Genomic DNA, 20,839 nt, shown 5'->3' with positions numbered 1-20,839 from the left:
GAAAACACTTTTTTTTTTTATTATAAAATACTATACTTTCATATATTAAAATTAAGTGTATTTTACTCAATAACAATTATTTTACGATAAATTATTTGTTTTCCTATACTAATTAAAATCATATATGTAAACATATATTTTAAAACCAATATAAATATATTTAAGAAGTGTAATAAATAATACTGTTATTATATATTTTATAATTTGAATTTTATGTATAATATTATCTATAAAATAATAATATACACATAAATGTGTTGTATATTAAATTATTATTATGTAAGTAATAGACTTAGTATTTTATAAAATAAACCAATGGCCTTAATTTGCCTATCTAACGCACCGTCTTATATTATGTGATTAATACATTCTTGTTTATAATATTTATTTTTGATTCCACAAAAAAAAAATAATGGCTTTATATTATTATTATTATTCAATCGTAATTTACTTTTTATCAAATTGTAAAATAATGAGTAAACAAAAAAAAAAAAAAAGATCTATAAAATCGAATTATGTAACATAATATTATTGTCACCAAATCAATACTATATTAATTACTATATTTGTATAGTGTATACTATAATAATAGTTAATACTACAAACAATATTGTTTTATTAAACCTTAAGTTCAAAATTGGTTTTTATTTCATTGAGATAATTTACTATACTTTTCTTACTTAAGACATGTATATACTTAATTTATGAATTAAATTTATTTACGTATTAAATTTAAACAAATTTTTGTATAATTTTCAATTCATTTTCTAATACATAATAATATTTTATTATAAAAAATGTTAGTTATTTTTAATAATAAATATGAATTAATGTACTTCTTTTCTCATTTATAGTACAAACGCTTTGGTGCTACAATGATTACATTTTTCCAGCAGCAGTAGACTATCTTAGAATCTCATAAAATTACTAAAGTGTTTTTGTTTACAAAATCTATTTAAATGCCAATAAACTAAAAAAAATAATTTTCTAAGTGAAAAAAATAATTTAGAGTGCCTGAAATTGTATTAATAACTATCGCAGAAAAAATGTTTGGACTTACACACGGCCCTTATCACGTCAGTACATCAAATTGTTAAGTACATTATAATGCTGTGGAATTGGAGTTTCATAATTTTTTCATTTAGTATAAGAATATCACATAATATCATATCATAATTCATATAACTAAATCAAAGATTTTATGAAATACATTGTATTTACATGATTTTTTAAATTGTATTTTTAACAACGAATTAAATAATTATAATAATATATTCTGTACATAATATTATATATATGTACAACATTTATAAAATAATAACAAAATAATGAGCAATTTAATCACAGAGCCAGAGGACACTTGCACACCTTAATATTGGTATTGTTTGTTTGTGTATTGTTCGATCCATCTTCATTGCAACATCTATGGTGCCTCTGACAGTTGTTATTATTAGATCTGTCAATTGAACGCAACGAGTCTTCGAAATTTTCACTAGACCTGTTCAATATAATGACATTGTGATATAATTACCACTAACTACAGTATTACACATAGATGCTATCTCCCTGTATGATTTTTATATGATATTGGACTAGCGACACTTACTTCATGACAAAGGATTCGGTTAAACTGGCGGTGCCCGTACTACCGGTGGCACTACTACACGAACAACAATCGTTTGTCAAATGATCATCACGATCACTCCTAGTCCCGCAGTGGAGCCGCATATGAGTGATTGGCGGTTCAACGGGTATGATAGACCTCGGTTGATTGCATCGTAAACCCCTTCGTAGGTTTTTTGGGTTAGTTACAGCCCCACCGTACAAAAGTGAACCCTCCATGAACGATGTGGGGTTCTGTAGCGATCTGGGTTCGCAAGTTGATAACCTCGCTAGACTTCCATTACTCAAAGTGAACGGAGATCTCTCGTGGAAACCAAAATTTCCGTAGGAATTAATAGTCTTATTCTTCTCTCTACGAATGTATATAATAATAATATGACAGTTGGGTTCAACAAACATTAAATACGCCACTTAAATTATTTTTATATTTTTTTTTATACTTGTTATATTCATACTTTTTACGTCCCGTGCACACGCACGTTACACCGGTTATAGCTCCCATGAATATAATGAATCCGAACAAAACAGTTAACAGTTCAAAAGTCGTGTATAGACTTAATGAGTTTTCCACCACAACGTCGTTGTGGATTTTTGGTATACGAGAAAATCCAATGAACTGTAGCGATTTAAGTGTGTGATCAATTTCATCTTGGTGATCCAACATCAAACTGATGCAAATAACCACAGTTAAATATTAATATGTGCTGATATTATACTATAATGTAAAATCATAATTATATGTGCTTACTTCATTAATAAATCACTATCGGCCAATGCATTTGTAATAGGATCCACAGCATAAAGTTGAATATCAGTCCTAAAATAAACAAATATTTTGTAAATATTTAAGTACAATAATTATTCGATATAAAAAAGCTTTGAACATATATGCAAAAAATATTTAAGTAGGTGTAATTTCACAATTTAAAATTAATACTCTCTCGATTATTAGAAAAATACATATTTATTTTAGAATATAGTATTTATTTTTATAACTGTCTACTTATATATAGTTTATAGTCTAATTTTAAAATTATATTTTATTAAAAGTTATTAACTGTTAAAATTAATTTTTTTAACGATTTAATGAATAAGTAAACTAGTGTTTTATTATTATTACCTAGCTTTAGAATGCATTTGTACATTTGAAATATTAATTTAACTAAACATCTATTAAATTAATATATAGTTAAAACATACATGTTATTTATATTCGAATCTATTCTCCATATTTTAACCATACATCCAGTGATATTAGTCATTGAATCCGTTATGACATCCGTGTTTTTCTCAACCACTGACGGTTGTTTTCCCAAAGCCAATGTTATTATTTTCTGATCATTCAAAACGTAAATCTTTTCCATTAAAAACAAATCAATATTAGTCAAAGAGCTTATAATCAATAATATTCTCAAAATCAAAAACTAACAAAGACATTTGTTATCGCCGACCTCCCGTTGGACGCGCCCGCTCTATCGGTTGCACGTATATCAAAGCCAAAAACGGTATTGTTTAAAAGTTGATTGAATCCACCAACAGTTCGTATTAAACCCGTGTGTTCGTCAACATTGAAATATCTTTTTTCGACGGGATCTCCGACTATTGTATACTTTATTTCCGAGTTGATATTCAGGTCTGGATCGATCGCCTGAAGTTATATACACGCGTATAAAAACAGGTTTAAAATAATTGTTCCACAAAACATAACGTGAATACACTAAACATACTTGAACTTTCGCTACTGGAGTTCCATAACCTGTCAACGGAGATACAGCTGCGATTACTGGTGTACTATCGTTTGTGAAAATAGGTGAGTTATCGTTTTGATCGATTATTCGGAGTACGATTCGTGCTTCGTTAAGAGCTAAACAAATAAAACGCCGTTATGATTTATCATAAAATTACTACTATAATACATTAAAATATTCTAAAATATCGTACCTATGTCGTGTGCGACCGGATGTACTATATAACTTGATTTCCCTTTCCTCCCTGTCACTTCAACACGAACCATAACTGTGAGAGTCGGAGTAGACTCTCGATCAGGACTTTCAATAAGATAAATATTGCCATTTTTTGAATCAATTCTGTTAAATAATTTATTTTTTTTTTTTTAATATTTAATAATTAATTATTCGACACGCAACGCTAACTCACTCAAAACTCTCGCTGTTTTCCGAGGGAATTATTGAATAACTGATAGACGTTGCGGACCGTCTAAACCGTGATGTCACGTTAAGTTTGAGAATTTCTAATGGCACTATACAGTTTTCTTCCACTTCCACTTCAAAATAACGAAGTTCAAGTAACGGTTCTTCGACTCCAGAGTTTTTATCAGCGACACTGACGATTAATAACGCGGCGTTATCTTTTCTAGAAAAACCTGAATCCGATGCGACCACGGTAACATTGTAAATACCCCCTTGTAGTGGAATTTTTGATGTAACTACTCCAGTTACGCGATCTATGTCGAAATACACTAAACCCGGTCCGAATAGACTGTACGTAACTAAGGAATTTCCGTCCTCTGGTCCATCTGGGTCTTCAGCCACGATTCTCGTAATCATGGTTCCTACCGTACCGGCTTCGGCCAATGTTGCTTCATAAACTGGCACTGTGAGCTCTCCTTCAAATCCTTTAAGTCCAATTTCACCGGCAGACAACTTTCGTACACGATGATGATTTCGGAATTGTGGAGCATTATCATTTACATCTAACAGTTTGACGACAATATCCACCGTCGTAGGATTTCCACCAGATTTTCTTTTACCCGTTAACCGCAAGTCAAATGATTCTCTAGTTTCTCTGTCTAGATCACCAGATACCAATAAACATCCAACGTCAGTCATAACGAACGTGGGATTCCGGTAACTTTTTTTGGTTAACGAATATACGACCGAAGTTTCATCAGTAGTTATACAACCGATTTCATGATTTTTATACGCACCTTCAGGAACCCAAAATTCATACAATCTAAAAAAAAATAAAATAATGGTAGGATAATGATGATTGTGTAACAATATAATATATGATTTTATGCTGAAAAAATTTGTAAAATATTTAATCAATATACAAAAATGTTGACACTTACTTTTTTTCAAACAAAATGTCCTCTTCGACAAATACAATTATCAATATCCAAGTCATCAGACCGCCTTCGTCTTCCGCGGTGACGTTTAATTCTTGTTCACCAATCTTCAATTGACCCACCACGGAAAGCTGACCCGAAATCGGATGAATAGCGAACTCCATGCCACTTTTTGCCAATTTGTACGTGATAGTTGAACCGGTAGAATCAGCGTCTTCGGCGTTCACTGCTAGTATCGGCGTACCAGGTTGTATAGTTTCTGGAAGCCATACGACGGCGGTCGTTGTGGCATTATCCAATCGATGTGGTATCGAATATTCACCCAGTGTGACTGATATATTCGATTTGGTACTGGCTGCGACTCTTAGTTTGTCTTTAGTATAAACAGTTATGTGTTTAAAAATAGGAACGTTGTCATTTAGATCGGTTACGCGTATTGTAAGGTAAGCTTCAGATGATAAATTCCCTCGATCTGTGGCCACGATCTTAAGATTATAAGTATCCTTAACTTCTCTATCGATCATAGGTTTCGAAACAACTACGTCTCCAGATTCCTTATTGATTGAAAAAATTTCACTTCCTAAAATTAAAATGTATTATAAATGTATAGTAAGGTATAGTAATATAGTAATAAAAAAAAAAAAAAAACACGAGTAGTAAAAGTGAAAACTTTACTTTTCATATAATTCACTATACTTATATCATTATGTATAATCTACAAATTTTCATAGGCTGATAAAAATTATTTGTAATATTAATTTGATAATTATACGATATAAAATTAGAATATTTTACTTTTGTAAAAAACTTTTTATGGATTAAAAATAAGAAAATACACAATATATTAATAAATTTTGTTTTGTAAATTATCAAATTATATTTTATTTTTCAATTTTAATAGTCAGTTTAGGAATACTAATACTAACATTCACTTTTCATTTTATCAATAACAATAATATTAGTGAGAATTATTTAAAACTAAACATGTTCTTATGAGTACATTTTTTTCTAGAAAATTTTTTATTAAAAAATATTTTAAGCAACTTATCAGCTTTTAAAAATCAAAGAATATAAAAAAAAATGAGATTAATGATTTACCTTCTCCATTTAGAGTCAACGAAAAAATAGCATTAGCTCCCATGTCTCGATCGATTGTTCTAACAGGTGCATTTAATTCGACGACTGTACCAATATCACAATTTTCTAATACTGAACCTTCGTAATGTGTTTTTTGAAATTCTGGTGCATTATCATTTTCATCATCGACGATAATACGTATCTGGAAAATTGTTGCATGGTGGATACCAGTTTTTGTTTTCCGATCAGCAATGACCGTCAACTTGAAACTCTCTTTGGTTTCTCTATCCAAACCAGACTTCGTGTATAAAACGCCATCTTCGGATACGGTAAATAACTCTCCATCATCCGGGTCGGCAACTATAAAATTTGGCTTAGACATGGTTGATGAATTTGAGAAATCAATATTCCATAGTCTTCCGATAGCAACACCCGGTAGATTCTCACGAACTCGAAACACTAGACTTATTGGATCTACAGTTCTATTTAATGATTTGAATTAATACACATAATTATCTATGCTATAACATTATGCATATTTATTTTGGGAATAAAATTAAGCTATACGTTACTTTTTCAACATTTGACTAGAATCCGAATAAACTATATGAATAGTAACATTTGTTGAAATAATTAAATTTCGATTATCTGTTGCAACCGCTTCGAATTCATAGTCAGTCCGATCAAAATTCGAGATGACCTCAACGACTGATATCGTGCCAGTTTTCTCTTCTACGGCGAACGGTACTGAAATTTTAAAAAGTTGCATATTAAAACAATATAAACATAAGTACGGTAATTTTCATGTACTACCTCCTTCTTGATATGTATGAAGTAAATCATAATCGATATTAGGATTTTCTGAAACTATTCGAACTTGACCTACACTAGTGCCAACGGGAACGTCACTTCCAACCCAAAATTCATATGGAGCGTTAACAAAATCAGGGTTGATTACTTCTAGAAGTAATAAAATATTTATTTTATAGAAACGAAAAATAAATGTCAATATTTATGTGAATTTAAAATTTTCAATTAAGTACCTTCTGTAACCACTGTGATTGTAACGACAGCTAGAGAATATTTCATTTCTTTTGGATCGATTGGTTGGTCAGATGCGTTCACGATTATCGTATGTTTGCCCGGGTTTATCGGTATTTCATTTATAAATACTTCACCAGTGTCAGGGTTAATCGCGAAAAGCTCTGATTCGTTGTTCGGTGAATAAGATATCTTATAAATCACACGTCCGTTATCTCCATCATCCGGGTCTACAGCTTCAACCTAAAAAAAAAAAAAAAAAAATAAAAATAAAAATATAACTATTTTTTTTAAATATTTTGAGACTAGAGTAGCGTAATTATTAAAATAAACATTGAATCATACGTATTATAGACGACCAATTTGATAGTTTATATTTTATTTAGTAATATACCTTTCCAATTGTTGTTCCTATTGTGTTGTCAACTCTTGTTTTGAAAGTATACTGGTTATTTGGCACAAATGTTGGGCTATTGTCGTTGACATCAAGCAAGGTAATTTCAACACTTACAAACGCATCACTGAAATCACGAGTATGTATAGGTTAGGTTTTTAACTAATAATATTATGATTAGTAAAATGGGTTTGCATTTCGTTTATATCGCTACTTACCCTGTTTCTTTTTGTTGCATTACGAACGGTATTTTTTCCCGGGCATATACTCGCAGAGAAAAACTAGACTTCTGTTCTCGATCTAACTTCGTGTGATTTCTCACAGTTATCCAACCGGTCTTGCCGTCAATGGTGAATGCCTGACTGGGATCCACTAGATGATAAACAAATTCACCATTATCCCCTTGGTCCAGGTCTGTCGCCACCACTCTCAGCACGTTGTAGCCGTTTGGGATGTTTTCGTAAACACTAACATTGTACGAATCGACTTCAAACTTTGGCTGGTTATCATTCACGTCGATTGCTTCGATTTCCACTTCGGCCAGTGCGTTTTTAGAAGGGTTATTCAAATCAGTCGCTTGGATCTAAACACATTTTTGTCATTTGATTATTATATATAAATGTTATCAAGTAAAAACAATTCAACAACTTATTAAAATAATTGCACATTTACTTTGAGCAAAAATATATTTGATGGGAGCAAATCGGCATCAACTTCTTTATCGAGGAATATCCTGCCAGTCAATTGATCTATGTGAAATACATTTTCATCGAATTCTGTCGATGTCAAAGAATATCTAATGGAAGCATTGAGAGCATTGTTTTCGTAAAATGCATGAATCGGTGGGTTGAACGGTATTTCTTGAAGTATTCGTTTGCCCTGTATATTTACAATTGTTTTTAAGTACATTTAAAAAACTAAAAACTACAAATAAATATTTATTTTTTTTTCGAAAATATTCTATGAACTCTCACCGTTATTGGAAAATGCTCCTTAAATTGACTATGATACACTTCACTCGTAAATTTTAATACTCTGGATTCATCACGTTTCACTCGTACGTCAACTACCGTACTGGCGTTCCTGGATGGAGACCCCTCGTCTTTGGCATATATTTCCAACAAGAATTGTTCGTCTCCGCCGTCGAAGTTTAGAGGTTCTTTTAATACCACTGCTGCAGAACCATTAGCATCCATTACCAATGAAAACTTAGCTTGAGCTTTCGAAGCAGCGATTAAATATCGTACTTCTGAATTTGGTGTAAACGGCTTGTCGGCATCTAATGCCTTAATTCCCCGTACGACAGTTGTTCCTATGGTAAAGTATTAATACTTAGTGCTTATAATAACAATATTATAGGTAAAATCGTAATTATATATATTGTATAAAAACACTCAATTACCGATAGGTGTGGATTCGGAAATATCAGCACCGTAAGGTGCATTCAAAAAGTAAGGGTTGTTATCGTTCACATCGTCTACAAAGATAGTTATGACGATTGATGAGCTAATCTGCAATTTAATTATAAAAACCATTGGTTAACAATTTTGTATTTAATGATAAAATATTAAATTTTCTTTAACTAATATATTGAATATTAAATAAATACAAAAAAAGAAAATTTGTTCTAAATTGTAACTTCTATAAATAAATGAGAAAATAATAATTACCAAAACATCTTCAATTCCACACACTAACTTAACTTTAAGTAATTCAATCGGATTTGGCCTGTCGACTAAATCATCTAGTGATCGTGCTAATCTTAATGAAATCGTTGTCCGATTAATTGTACGGAATTTAAAAAATGCCACGTCATCGTGCTGTTGAATAAATATTTAATACAAATAATTTTAGTGTTTTCGCCGTTTGTATTTTTAAGATTAATGTATGCAATGCTTACATTATCAATTGGTTGCAAACTGAGGTTTCTCCTTGGATGCACTTCGATCTGCATCACCTCAGAACCAACTGGTGTGGTTTCCGATAACCTGATAAATCTGAAGTGATTGTCAATGGGATAAAATTGGCAACCTTATAACATAATAAATAATTTGTTTAGTATACAATAATTTTCGTATAAAGGCTTAAAAATATATACGCAATCACACAAATAGATTAAATATTATAAGGTTAAAAAAAATATGACATACAGATACCTATCTCGTTTTCAATATTTTACTGTTTCAAATATATCACTGAATTATTCGAGCTTACTTAAAATGTTATATTTTATTTTATATTGATGTAGAATATAAATAATATGTGAAATTAAAAATAAAAGAAATATAATATTGTGACTAAAATACATATAAATATATAACATATTGTACATATTTACAAAAGTAATTTTCTGAAACAAAACATGTCAATATTCAAATGAGTGAGCATTTTTCTACAAAATAAAAATATATAAACATAGTTTTATCAATATCGCTTGTATATCGCTGTTATTACGTGTACCTTACTGGTCCTAACCTACAATAATGAAATATATATAATACAGTTATAACACAAATTATATATTTCATAAACCTATTTTTTAGTGAAGTATAGCCTTATATAGTTTTAATACTTAACTAATACACTAGTCGATAATAGTTACTTAGTTATTATTATTATAATACTGGTAATTACTACCTACTATTATCATATTAAAATGTAATTTGTATGCAAAAAAAAATATATTTTTATGTTTTAATATCTAGATAAAAATTATTATCTATATCTGTATCTAAGTGCATTTTTTATTTTTTATTTTTTTGAAATGTAAATGGTTTTAAAACTTTAATTCTGCGTACTAAAAATGTGAAAAAAAAACAGTGTAGTACATCAATTAACAGTGATATTATTTACTCGTTCGAGTGATATATTATTGTACTAAAAGACTTAAGCTTGAAAAAAAAGTCTTAAATTAAATTTGTTTAAATAATTTTATATTATTATTATTATTATTGTAAAATCGTAATTTAATTAATTCTAAATATTAATGTGAAAAAATAACTACGCTGACGTATAACTAATACCTACAGGCATTTTAATTACAATTTATAATTTTGTTCTTTATATAATGTCAAACACCTAAAATAAATGTTTTTTATAGAATACGTATAAATAATAATTTGGTATATTAAAAAAAAAACTATTGAAAAAATAGATGTAATTTAGTTTGAAAACAATTTTCTAAAACCTACATTTTTATTTTTATTTATAATTTAAATAAGCTACTGATATTAAAGAATAGTTATGTAAAATTACCCAAAAATTTACTTTTTTTTTTTATTAAAAAAATATTGATTTTACGTTACTTATAAGTTAAATATATTTTAGACACGTATTAAGCCAGCAGAACAATGATAATTCACTACTAAAAAAATAGGTAGTTACATATTATACTAATATGTTATATTATGTATCAGACAAATATTTGGAAATTTTTCTTGTGAAACAAAAGTATTTCTACATTATAAAATGATAGTAACAAAAAACACTTGTACTTTAATACTAACGCATTTAAATATGAAACAGTTACTTTTTAAAACATTTCCAGATATTTTAATTGAGCTACCAGGCTAAACCAATATAAATAAATTCATGAGCCACAAGAGATCAATGCCAATCGAAAAAAAATAATTTTAACAAAAATTACAGGTGCAGTATACCTAACACGGTTTATGGGTACATAATATAATTTTGACGTCTACGTCTGAGAGAAAAGCTGTAGTGTGAATTGTTGATAATTGAATTAAAACCAATGTGACGATGATGCGGTAGAGTGTGGTTTCGGTCTTAATATATTTAGACACGGTAACATGAGACAAGAAGCAATCACTATAGATTAGTTCAAAGAAAATAGGACATTTTTTTTTTGACATTGAATAAGTGTATTGCATCGTCCAATTCCATTAAGCTTTAATAATTCGAAATTATATTCTATTTATTATATAATACATAGCACACACCTTCCTATAGCGAAAATAATAATCAATAGAACTAACCTGATTTAAAATAATCACATTCACATATATGTAATACAATAATATCATAGTATAACAATCGATTAATGTCGCCGACCAGTATAGGTTCGTGTTGAAAAGTGTGATAACTGATAATTCAATAATGATTAAGAACCAATCTTTTCTTTTGTACTATCGGTGTCAAGAATGATAATTGTAATTTAAATTTTCATAATTTTCATTCAATTAACTTCTCATTACTTTAATGCATATAGTAATACTAGTTATTAATATTATACAGTATGTTGTAAGTTTCAATAAGTGTTGAAATTTGTTTTTAAATGATAATATTTCACAAGTGATCAAAAATCAGATTAAATGTATTTTTTTTGAATTATGCTTATTTATTTTACAATATTAAAAAGCGATTACTAATATACGCAAACATCTACTATTGTTACATATTTATTGTATATAATATAGTAGATACACACACATACGTATATGTATCATTTATTATGAAAGTTATACAAAAATAACTGTATGATAAGTAGTACTATTTTGGTATCTTTAAGGCCTATAAAAAATTAAATAACTGCTTTTAACGGAAACGCAATAAAAATAAATACTAGTTTGAAAATTATAAGGACAATTAGAATTATTTATTAATCTATAAAAAAAACTATATAGATATTAGATATATATACTACATCGTCAAAAAACTTATCAGTATTTATTTATTTTATTTTTTTTATTTACACATTTATGTATCTATAAATCATTGCTTTAAATTACATCAAGCTTAATAATTTAAAACTATAGTATAATACTACAATATATAATAAAATACTGTTATATATAATATATAACATATAGCATAATATCTTCTACATTTTTTTTCTAGATTTAATATTCAATATTTTAGATTAAGTAGATTAAGTATACATCTAGTTACTCAAAGATACAGTAAAATTAAATCCTAGTTATAAAAAAAAAAAAATAAACATATACAAAGAGAGAGAGAAAATCTTTTTTGGCTCTATAATATTTATCAGACATCTTAACCATAAGTCTATTACGTTTCAGTTCTGACGTCAAAGACAAAAAAAACAAAACTTACTTAATAAACTATAATAAAATAATAAACATTTTATTTTTTTTGTTACTTTAAGTTTACAAGTCAAAAGGTTGCACGCTGTAAGTAACTTCTTTTAAACATAAAACATAAAAAAATAGATTGGATTAATCTTCAATTTTTAGTTCAGATCGTGATTTCATATCATGTAATCAGTTTATACTTGTAATTTATCATTTTAAGTGACTTTTTCTGATTTCTTTGAATCCTAACATTATAAACCATGGGATAAATCCAAAACGAATATCTAAAAAAGAAGCATATTTTTAAATATAAATATTTATCTTGAATACTTTTAAATATTATAGATATATATATATATACTAAATCCACCACATATCAGTTTTATTTATATACGATGTAATAGATTTTATATAAATATTACATTCAATAAAAAATAAAAGTTTCACCATAATTTAAAATTTATCATATTGGTATATGACGTATATCTATACTTTATTAATAATAAATTTCTAGGTCCAAAGTGCAACAAATGACTATCTATAGATATTATTATTACTTAAATTTTATATTTTGAAAGCAATATTAAATATATTTATTTTACAGTGATGTGTATTTATATTTTTTATTTTGTGTATGTTTGTTAGGTATTTTAAATTTTTGAATTAATTTAATTTTTTTTTTAAAGTGATGATAAAAATTGAAACTAGATTTAAAAGCTTAACAATTGAATACAATTTAAAACCTAATTTATATTTTAAAAATATTCAAAACACGTAGACATATTTTTTTTATGAGATTTCAATAATCTATTAAATGTCCTTAACATATCCTTAAATTTTATTTTATTGTCTATTTATAATTTATGGTTCATTAATAGTTAAATATATCACTTAGTTTTTAGTATGCAATGGTTTATCATTGAATTCAAACGACACTACATTATTGACACTTATAGTGACTTATTCAATAGCAAGGTACACTCGACATCACTGTACAGCAAAGCGGTAACTTACTTCCTATCATTTATTAAATTTATTAATTAAATTAATGGATTAAATAATTCTTCAAAAAAATAAAAATAAAAATATGTAATTATTTATTCCTGCAGTATGAGCTCCGAAGATGCATAATAATTGGACAAGCATTAAAAAATAAAAATTGCAAACAAAATAATAATGTATAATTTTAAAATGTTATCATGTTTTTTTTTCTTATTACTTTTGTTTGTTGTTTATCTCACACACAATTTAATATTAAAGTACCTTTCTCATAGATAGGTTGTTTTTTCTTAAAATTTATACTGAATGTATCTACGGTAACCAGTGTTTTACGACTAATCACGTTTCTACGTGAGTTTTCGTGACCTTAATATGTATTACAAGCCAACTTCAAAATCTTTTGCCATATAATATATGTATACTTTAAAGTATTATTTAAGTTTTAAAAGATATTTTATTTTCTACCCACGTAAACATCTCGTCTAATTAAATTTTGACAAACTTAATTTTTTTTTTTTTTTTTGTTCTTTACCAATATTATATTTATGCCAACTTCAGTCAGTTATAGTATGGCACACAAGTATATAAATTCAAAAAAAAAAACATTGAAATTATATAATTCGTACAGTTTTTTCAATAGATAGAATATATTATTTGATAGCTATCTGACATCATATATTTACGTACTTATTTATTTTAATAATTATGTATATTTGTTTTTTTTTTTCTTGAAACAATGAGTTTGTACAATTCTATTAATTTTTTTTTTTTCATTCTTATTATAATGTGTTGCATGGTTAATTGAGTGTTTAAATTTAAATCATAACGTATATTTATTATAAACTTCATAAAAGTACAAAAACGAGAACTTAAAAATATTGATAATCGATATACGTATATATATATAAAATATACGTCGACAATTGAACCTATATAATGTGTATTATGAGTTAAAACTCTTATCTAGTCTGAAAATTTCGCTTGGCACTCCAAAGCGTCTTGAATATTTACAGATATTTATGTGTATAGACGATTCCAAAATATTCCAGTACCCACTTTGCATGTGTTCATTGTAAAAATCAATTACGTAATGTATTGTACTACAAAACCTGTCAAAAATATGACATAGTATTATTAGGAATATTTAGGGTTAGGATGTGTCAGTAACTGTATATGCTGTGTGTTTAGATCGACTTCAATCAAAAAAACTTGCATAGTTTACGGCTAGTGGATGTAGGCTTACGAGATACATTCGACGAAAAAATTGCCTAACTCCTCGACGAGTGGCTATGGTGGTGGAAGCGCCATTGACATTTTGTCTTGCAAATCAATAATTATATCGCGTAACACACACGGTCGTGCGAATTTCTCTGGCGCCACACGCACATGCACGCTGATCAATTCATTTAATATGTATATTGTATACGCATAATATATTGACGATAATATAATATGTTTACAACGATATGTATAATACCGTGTGTCGTTTTGGTCGTGAAAACAATCGTTTCCATTGTCGGTGACCACCATATGTTGGCAAATGCGTGAATAATAATATAACGATACAATATTATAATATTATATATAGGTACTATTATTATTATTATTCATATGGATTTCGTTCACACCAGAGCAGTAGAATCATTAGAGATTAAGTCCCAGGAGAATTATACGCGTGAAATTAATAACACTTTAAAATTGCATACCACAATATGGATATTCCGTGATCCATGCGTTATCATATATATATTTTATAATATATTATCATATTTACACTCTTCGTTCTTTGATTATAAGTATTTATTTATTTTTTTTTAAAGCGATTATCGAATATTTAAAAATCTTAGTAAAATGATAAAAATTCAGTGAATACTTGTAGGAATTAAATGAGTCACCTTCACCACATCTTAGTTTTATTGCCATTTCATTGAAAATTTTAATTAGGAAGTTATTGTTAAGGCTTTAATCACAAGATACTAGTAATTTTGTGTTATGCCGTATCAATTGTATTTTGTAATATTTATATATATATATATATATCTACCTTGATTATTGTTATATGATATAACTTATATCTATACTCGCTGTGATAATCTTATCGACTATCTTGTCTGTACTTTCCGAGTTCAGTCGCGAATATATTGTCATATGATGATTGTGCTAGTGCGAGTGACTCCGATTATTAATTATATTATTATACAATCAATTATATTAAAACTGCATTTTAATTAAATCAATAACCTAGTATTAAATACAGTCCATATCAAGTCATAACAGTTATCATAAGGTAATGTTGTTTTTACATACTAAAGTGTTTTAGCAATGATGCGTAGACAAATTTATTGAAAAGCTTTAATTATTTGACTATTGGAATTTTTCATTTTGACCGGATCCCACGGGATTATGCTGTATGTTATGTCTAGTGTTCGTTTATATTAAGACGAAGCAGCGACAACTAGGGGAGTAAGAAAGTAACTGTGGGTTGTAGTTTTATTTAATCTGAAAATTGATCTTGTGATAGTTTCACATATATATATATATAAACCAAAAATGATAAATTGTTTCATAGTAACTATATAAATATAAATCCGAGCTATCACATAGCAAAACAGTGCATGCGTCACAAAAACGCCGTTCGGAGCGGTTATCCATCACCACTCACTCGCTAAATACGCATCTGGTAAAATACCTTATTGCACGCACCTATGGCAGTATTTATAAATAATGATTATTATTAATAATAATTAACTTATAACAAACTACGGTTTAGGTAGATGCGACGGCGCGCATCACCCGATAGTTTTTTTTTTCTATTTCGAGTTTCTCGCAATTTTTTCCACATAATAATATATTACACAACATAATTTTCATCTAGTTTGCACACGTAAGTGTCAATATAAATATATATAGCGTACACGACATAATCAGTTATACGTGTATCATGTGCGTTTGAACCGATATCGATGTTGACGCAGGTGCAACCAACGTATATAAACGCGGCATATCGATTCACGTTTTGTCACGCGTTATCATTATTTATTTGATCGCTATTATTCCAGTCACTTCCTCCAGACATCGTTTCGGAGACAGTAAAATATTATTGTTGATATTGGTTCGGCAAGTGTTGCGCAATCCGACCTGTGCGTGGTGTGACCGATTTCAGAGTTCCCCCCGCCCATCGCTACCGTAGAACGGTTACTGAGTAATCCTATAGTCGTCGACGGTTAGTAGCTACATCCATTGTCTAAGTCAATGATTTCCAACCTTTTTTTACTCAAAGCCCCTTTTAAATTTTCAAAAATCTCACATTGCTTTTCTCCCCTCTCTGGACAAACTAAAAAAAATATAGTTTCATTTTTATAATCAGCTATTTAATTCGAGTAATAAACAAAACCCTATACCTACACAATTTTTATTTTTATTTACTAAATTCTTAAATGTACTATAAATAGGTATAGTATAAAATTGGCTATTAAAGAATTATAGACAAATTACTTTTGACTAGTAACTACCTGAGGTTGATGATTTCCTGCTAATAAAATGATATGATAACAGTAAATAATAAAAATAAAAATAAAGAAATATTTTATTTTTTTTATTATTGAAAATATAGTTTTACACATGTATGATACTTTGAATTATAAGAACCTATTTATTTTTTTTTCAAAAACATAAAAATGTACTTAGAAAATTAGTACAGCCTTGTAAATAGAGCACTCTGTATAATTATATAAAATCATGAGGAAAATCCGATCACGCGCGCAGAGACCGAAACATATTAAATACATATATACACATCGAATTCGACCGTATATCGTCCTGGACGTTGTTGCTTTCACCAGGACGACATATATAATAATATATTGTGTACATACAATAACATCGAGAAAAACGTAATGTGTATACAATCATAGCGTCTATTTTCAAGTACGCTCACGACAAAAACGACGGCGGCCCATCGGTCACTTCAGTTATATGGCAAAAATATTTTCTCCTACTTATAGGTATATTGATGGTTACTCCAGAGTGGTTCTTTTTGACGTGACGTGACATAGGTACTTATCTTTTATGTCCAAGATAACTTAAGCGTTTTCGAAAAAATCAATCAACTCAGGTTTCACGATGATTATTATTATTTTTAATTTCAATTGGCAAATTATAGTGATTTTAAATATATTACATAAAATATCAATTATCCAATCGATATATGCTTATATGTATATATATATATGTGTGTGTGTGTGTGTGTGTGTGTGTGTGTGTGTGTTTGTATATTAAATTTTATTTGCAAATATACTTTATTAGGTATAATAAGTATTCATAAAATTTTAGTAGTGTAAAAAATAAAAAAAATAACAACATAGAACTTAAAATACGACACGCATCGACAAGTTCGTAATAAAATTGTTATAACTATAAAACTTTAAAAAATGTGCATTTACATATTTTTTTTTTTATGTAATTAACTTTTTGCTTTGTAAGCTAAAAATCCATTTCATGAAAATTCAAACTTTTTTATGAATAAGTATATGTACAATGTACATGTATTTTTATTTTTAGTACAATATTTCAAACACGGATTATTTTAGTATTTTAAAACTTTTGCGCTTAATATTGTATATCATTTTTTTTCTGTGTGATAATATTTAAGTTACCAATCATAGTAATATGTGAATATCATTTAGTAGAAAATACGTACCACGCACGGCATTCGCATTAACAGTTAGTTTAATGTCATTCTTGGTCCATATCTATTTCAGTATTGTTGGTTCGTCCGATATATCTATAGTACACACGTTACATATAACAATTACATTGTCCATTTAGTTTTTTTCGTTTAAGGATGTTTACCGAAACTCTAAAAAAGTTTTGTTTGACACAATCTCATAGCGCAACTCTGGATATGTTTTGTTTCTGTGACATTAAGATACATTGTAAACGGTTTTTTTTTCCTAAAAAAACTTCCGAGCTCTACAGTCATGTCTATGATGACACTTGCGTGATAATTAAATAGTCAAATGTTATATAATATGCTGGCTGTAGTGTTGGTGTATACGGTTTCGAACGCGGGTAAAAGTGTGTGCGCGTGCCGTGCGTCTGACGCATAAGTATGGAAACTCTGTGAGTTACGAGCCAACGACGTGAACCGTATTTCCCGTGTTCGATCATAGGCACACAGTTTTTTGTTCTGTGTATATATTTATATATAGATGCGCGCGATCGATCGGAAAATTCGCGTGTCCCGAATATATTATTATACGTATAGTCGCGTAGGCACTTTTAGTGTTGCCGTCACCGCGACAACTGCAACAGTCTCCGTCGCACAACTGTGCGGCTAAATTATACTATAAATAATTGTTGTGCTGACAATTGCGGTCGCTGTCGTTGGTATAGCACACCCGAAATATATATATATGCATCGTGTCTGTAGTGTACGTTTAAAATTGAGATTTACATTCGTGGACCGGTTATTACGTCAAAACCGTCGCGGAGCGTGATGTATTAATTGTCATTGTCGTTTTCAAGACCCATTTTATTGTCGTATCGACATTTCATTAATCATACGAGCGTGTTACAATTCTACTCGGAATTTTTCCGACTGTCACGATATTATATAATTTAATAAAAGCTTTTCCCGGACTCATATTATATGTAATAAATAGTAATACGAAAATATTTTATTATTATTGTATATTCTTCGAAAATTTTTATTGCTGATCTTCGTCCCCAATTCGAATATCACATTAATTATACGAGTTCTCCTATGTTTGTACATTTAATGCTATTGCTTTAAATTATTTCAATATTTTGTAATCCATTTAAAAAAATTGCATATTTCTTTTTAGGATTTTCAAATCAATATTTTTATTCTATTTTTTTTTTAGGAGGGAGGCCCAGAGGGAAAGATTTTTTCGATAAGTTTTCCTTTATAGACGTACCAAAATCGTATGACATACTAATATAGCATATTTAATTTTTACTGCAACTAACATTAAGTAAGTTTTGTTAATTTAAGTATTGAATGAAATAGATTATATCATCAAATTTAAAAGTGACATAATTCCTTGTCTGTATTCTCTTTGTGGTTTCTTTGATATTTTATTTTATGAGAGCCATAAAAATTTTCAAATCCTAATACTGTTAGTCGAAAATTAAGTTACCTACTAAAAAATAGAGAATACTGATGATTTAAACTTTAAATTTCATTATTTATCAGTTAATAATGTTAAAACTAACAAAAATAAACGTGAATTGCTGACGTTAATAGACTATGTTGCTACTCCCTTGTAATACCAAGAATATAATAATTAGGGCTTGGCGTACACTTAAATAAGACCATTTTAAAAATCGTTAAAAAATAAACCAATATGCAATTCCTTCTAATTATGATGAACTATGCTCAGTCATATCCACTGACTTTAAAATAGTTGTAAAATACACACATTTTATTATTATATTATTTTCAACAAAAATATAGTGAAATTACAACGCGTAAAAAAACTTGAAAAAATCATACTAATTATATTATTCGAAACTGAAGTGTTAGTCTAGAGCTTCATATGGGAACAAAGCACACATTATATTCAATATTAGGTTATTTAAAAAAAAATATGTATGTAACTTTTATTTTTGGATATAAAACTTAATTATCGAATTAATAATAATGTGAAAACATAATTATATTATATATTTAATATGTACATTAAACCACAACGTAGTTTGATAGGAATTTTCAATTTACAACTTTTGATACCTACGCTTAATTTTGGTTACCATTGCAATATAACTTGTAAAGTTTATATTGAAACATTTTCACAGTGTAATGAGATCGAAGTTGTACAAAATAGTAAGACACCGGTAGTTATCAACTTTTCTGCAAAGACTAACTCAGCTGCTGCTGTAGCCTTTATAACTTTTCTATTTTTCATTATCATTGTTAAAACTTTTACTATGTATTATAGTATATAGTAAAATTATATATATATATATATACAATATACATTATTAGGGCACAAAGTTTGTGTTTTTTAGCTCATTGTTGATTTAATACTTGGTAAGCAAAATATTAATTTTATTATGATTTTACAAATGACATATAACTTTTAAGTATATATTTTTTATATTAATATATATATTTTTAAACTTAAAAAGCATATTTCGTAATTTTAATACATGTTATATGATTAATATACAATTTTAAATAATAATAATATCAATTATGATTAATTAAATTAAAATGTAATTAGTAACTTATTAAATAAATTAAGAACTCATTTATTTTAAATTTTAACTGTATTATTGACCACCTTCTTATGAATTAATCGGAGATTTGTATACTGAACTCGTATACTGTATAATTAGATAAATAATGCTAAGCATCTATAGTAAATTAATCATAGATGTGAAAATGGAAGAAAAATATTATTATGATAATTATATAATTAAAAATTTATCAACCTAAATAAATATTACTTTTTCAACAAATTTATATTTTTAATTTCTAATGTAAAGAGGTGCATAAATAAGCACATTACTTTATGCGTATCTATTTAGGTAATTTTTATA

At 28.1% G+C, this 20,839-nt stretch overlaps 1 protein-coding gene across 2 annotated transcripts in view; it reads right to left on the bottom strand.

Annotated features, from left to right (window-relative positions):
• Positions 1-1,264: 1,264 nt before the first annotated feature.
• LOC112601646 (cadherin-89D) overlaps positions 1,265-20,839 on the bottom strand; it is a 44,852-nt gene continuing 25,277 nt past the window's right edge. Inside the window, exons 3-23 of one of the 2 annotated variants that reach the window (XM_025349362.1) lie at positions 9,124-9,254; positions 8,894-9,043; positions 8,626-8,734; positions 8,198-8,535; positions 7,896-8,102; positions 7,442-7,806; positions 7,224-7,350; positions 6,832-7,072; positions 6,602-6,748; positions 6,361-6,535; positions 5,810-6,270; positions 4,715-5,291; positions 3,781-4,596; positions 3,565-3,710; positions 3,351-3,487; positions 3,053-3,271; positions 2,824-2,978; positions 2,372-2,440; positions 2,079-2,291; positions 1,607-1,975; positions 1,265-1,498 (exon numbers count right to left, since the gene is read on the bottom strand). In XM_025349362.1, the coding sequence (XP_025205147.1) occupies positions 1,342-1,498; positions 1,607-1,975; positions 2,079-2,291; positions 2,372-2,440; positions 2,824-2,978; positions 3,053-3,271; positions 3,351-3,487; positions 3,565-3,710; positions 3,781-4,596; positions 4,715-5,291; positions 5,810-6,270; positions 6,361-6,535; positions 6,602-6,748; positions 6,832-7,072; positions 7,224-7,350; positions 7,442-7,806; positions 7,896-8,102; positions 8,198-8,535; positions 8,626-8,734; positions 8,894-9,043; positions 9,124-9,254 (5,309 nt within the window). In that variant the 3' untranslated portion in view covers positions 1,265-1,341. The remainder of the gene's footprint in view (positions 1,499-1,606; positions 1,976-2,078; positions 2,292-2,371; positions 2,441-2,823; positions 2,979-3,052; positions 3,272-3,350; positions 3,488-3,564; positions 3,711-3,780; positions 4,597-4,714; positions 5,292-5,809; positions 6,271-6,360; positions 6,536-6,601; positions 6,749-6,831; positions 7,073-7,223; positions 7,351-7,441; positions 7,807-7,895; positions 8,103-8,197; positions 8,536-8,625; positions 8,735-8,893; positions 9,044-9,123; positions 9,255-20,839) is intronic. The other variant, XM_025349363.1, reaches the window with a different exon arrangement.

This window comes from Melanaphis sacchari, unplaced genomic scaffold, assembly GCF_002803265.2.
Source record: "Melanaphis sacchari strain LSU unplaced genomic scaffold, SCAv2.0 Contig7_pilon_pilon, whole genome shotgun sequence".
NCBI classification, from domain to species: domain Eukaryota; kingdom Metazoa; phylum Arthropoda; class Insecta; order Hemiptera; family Aphididae; genus Melanaphis; species Melanaphis sacchari.
The sequence above is the reverse complement of the archived record's forward strand: the minus strand, read 5'-3'. Positions and strand labels throughout refer to the sequence as shown.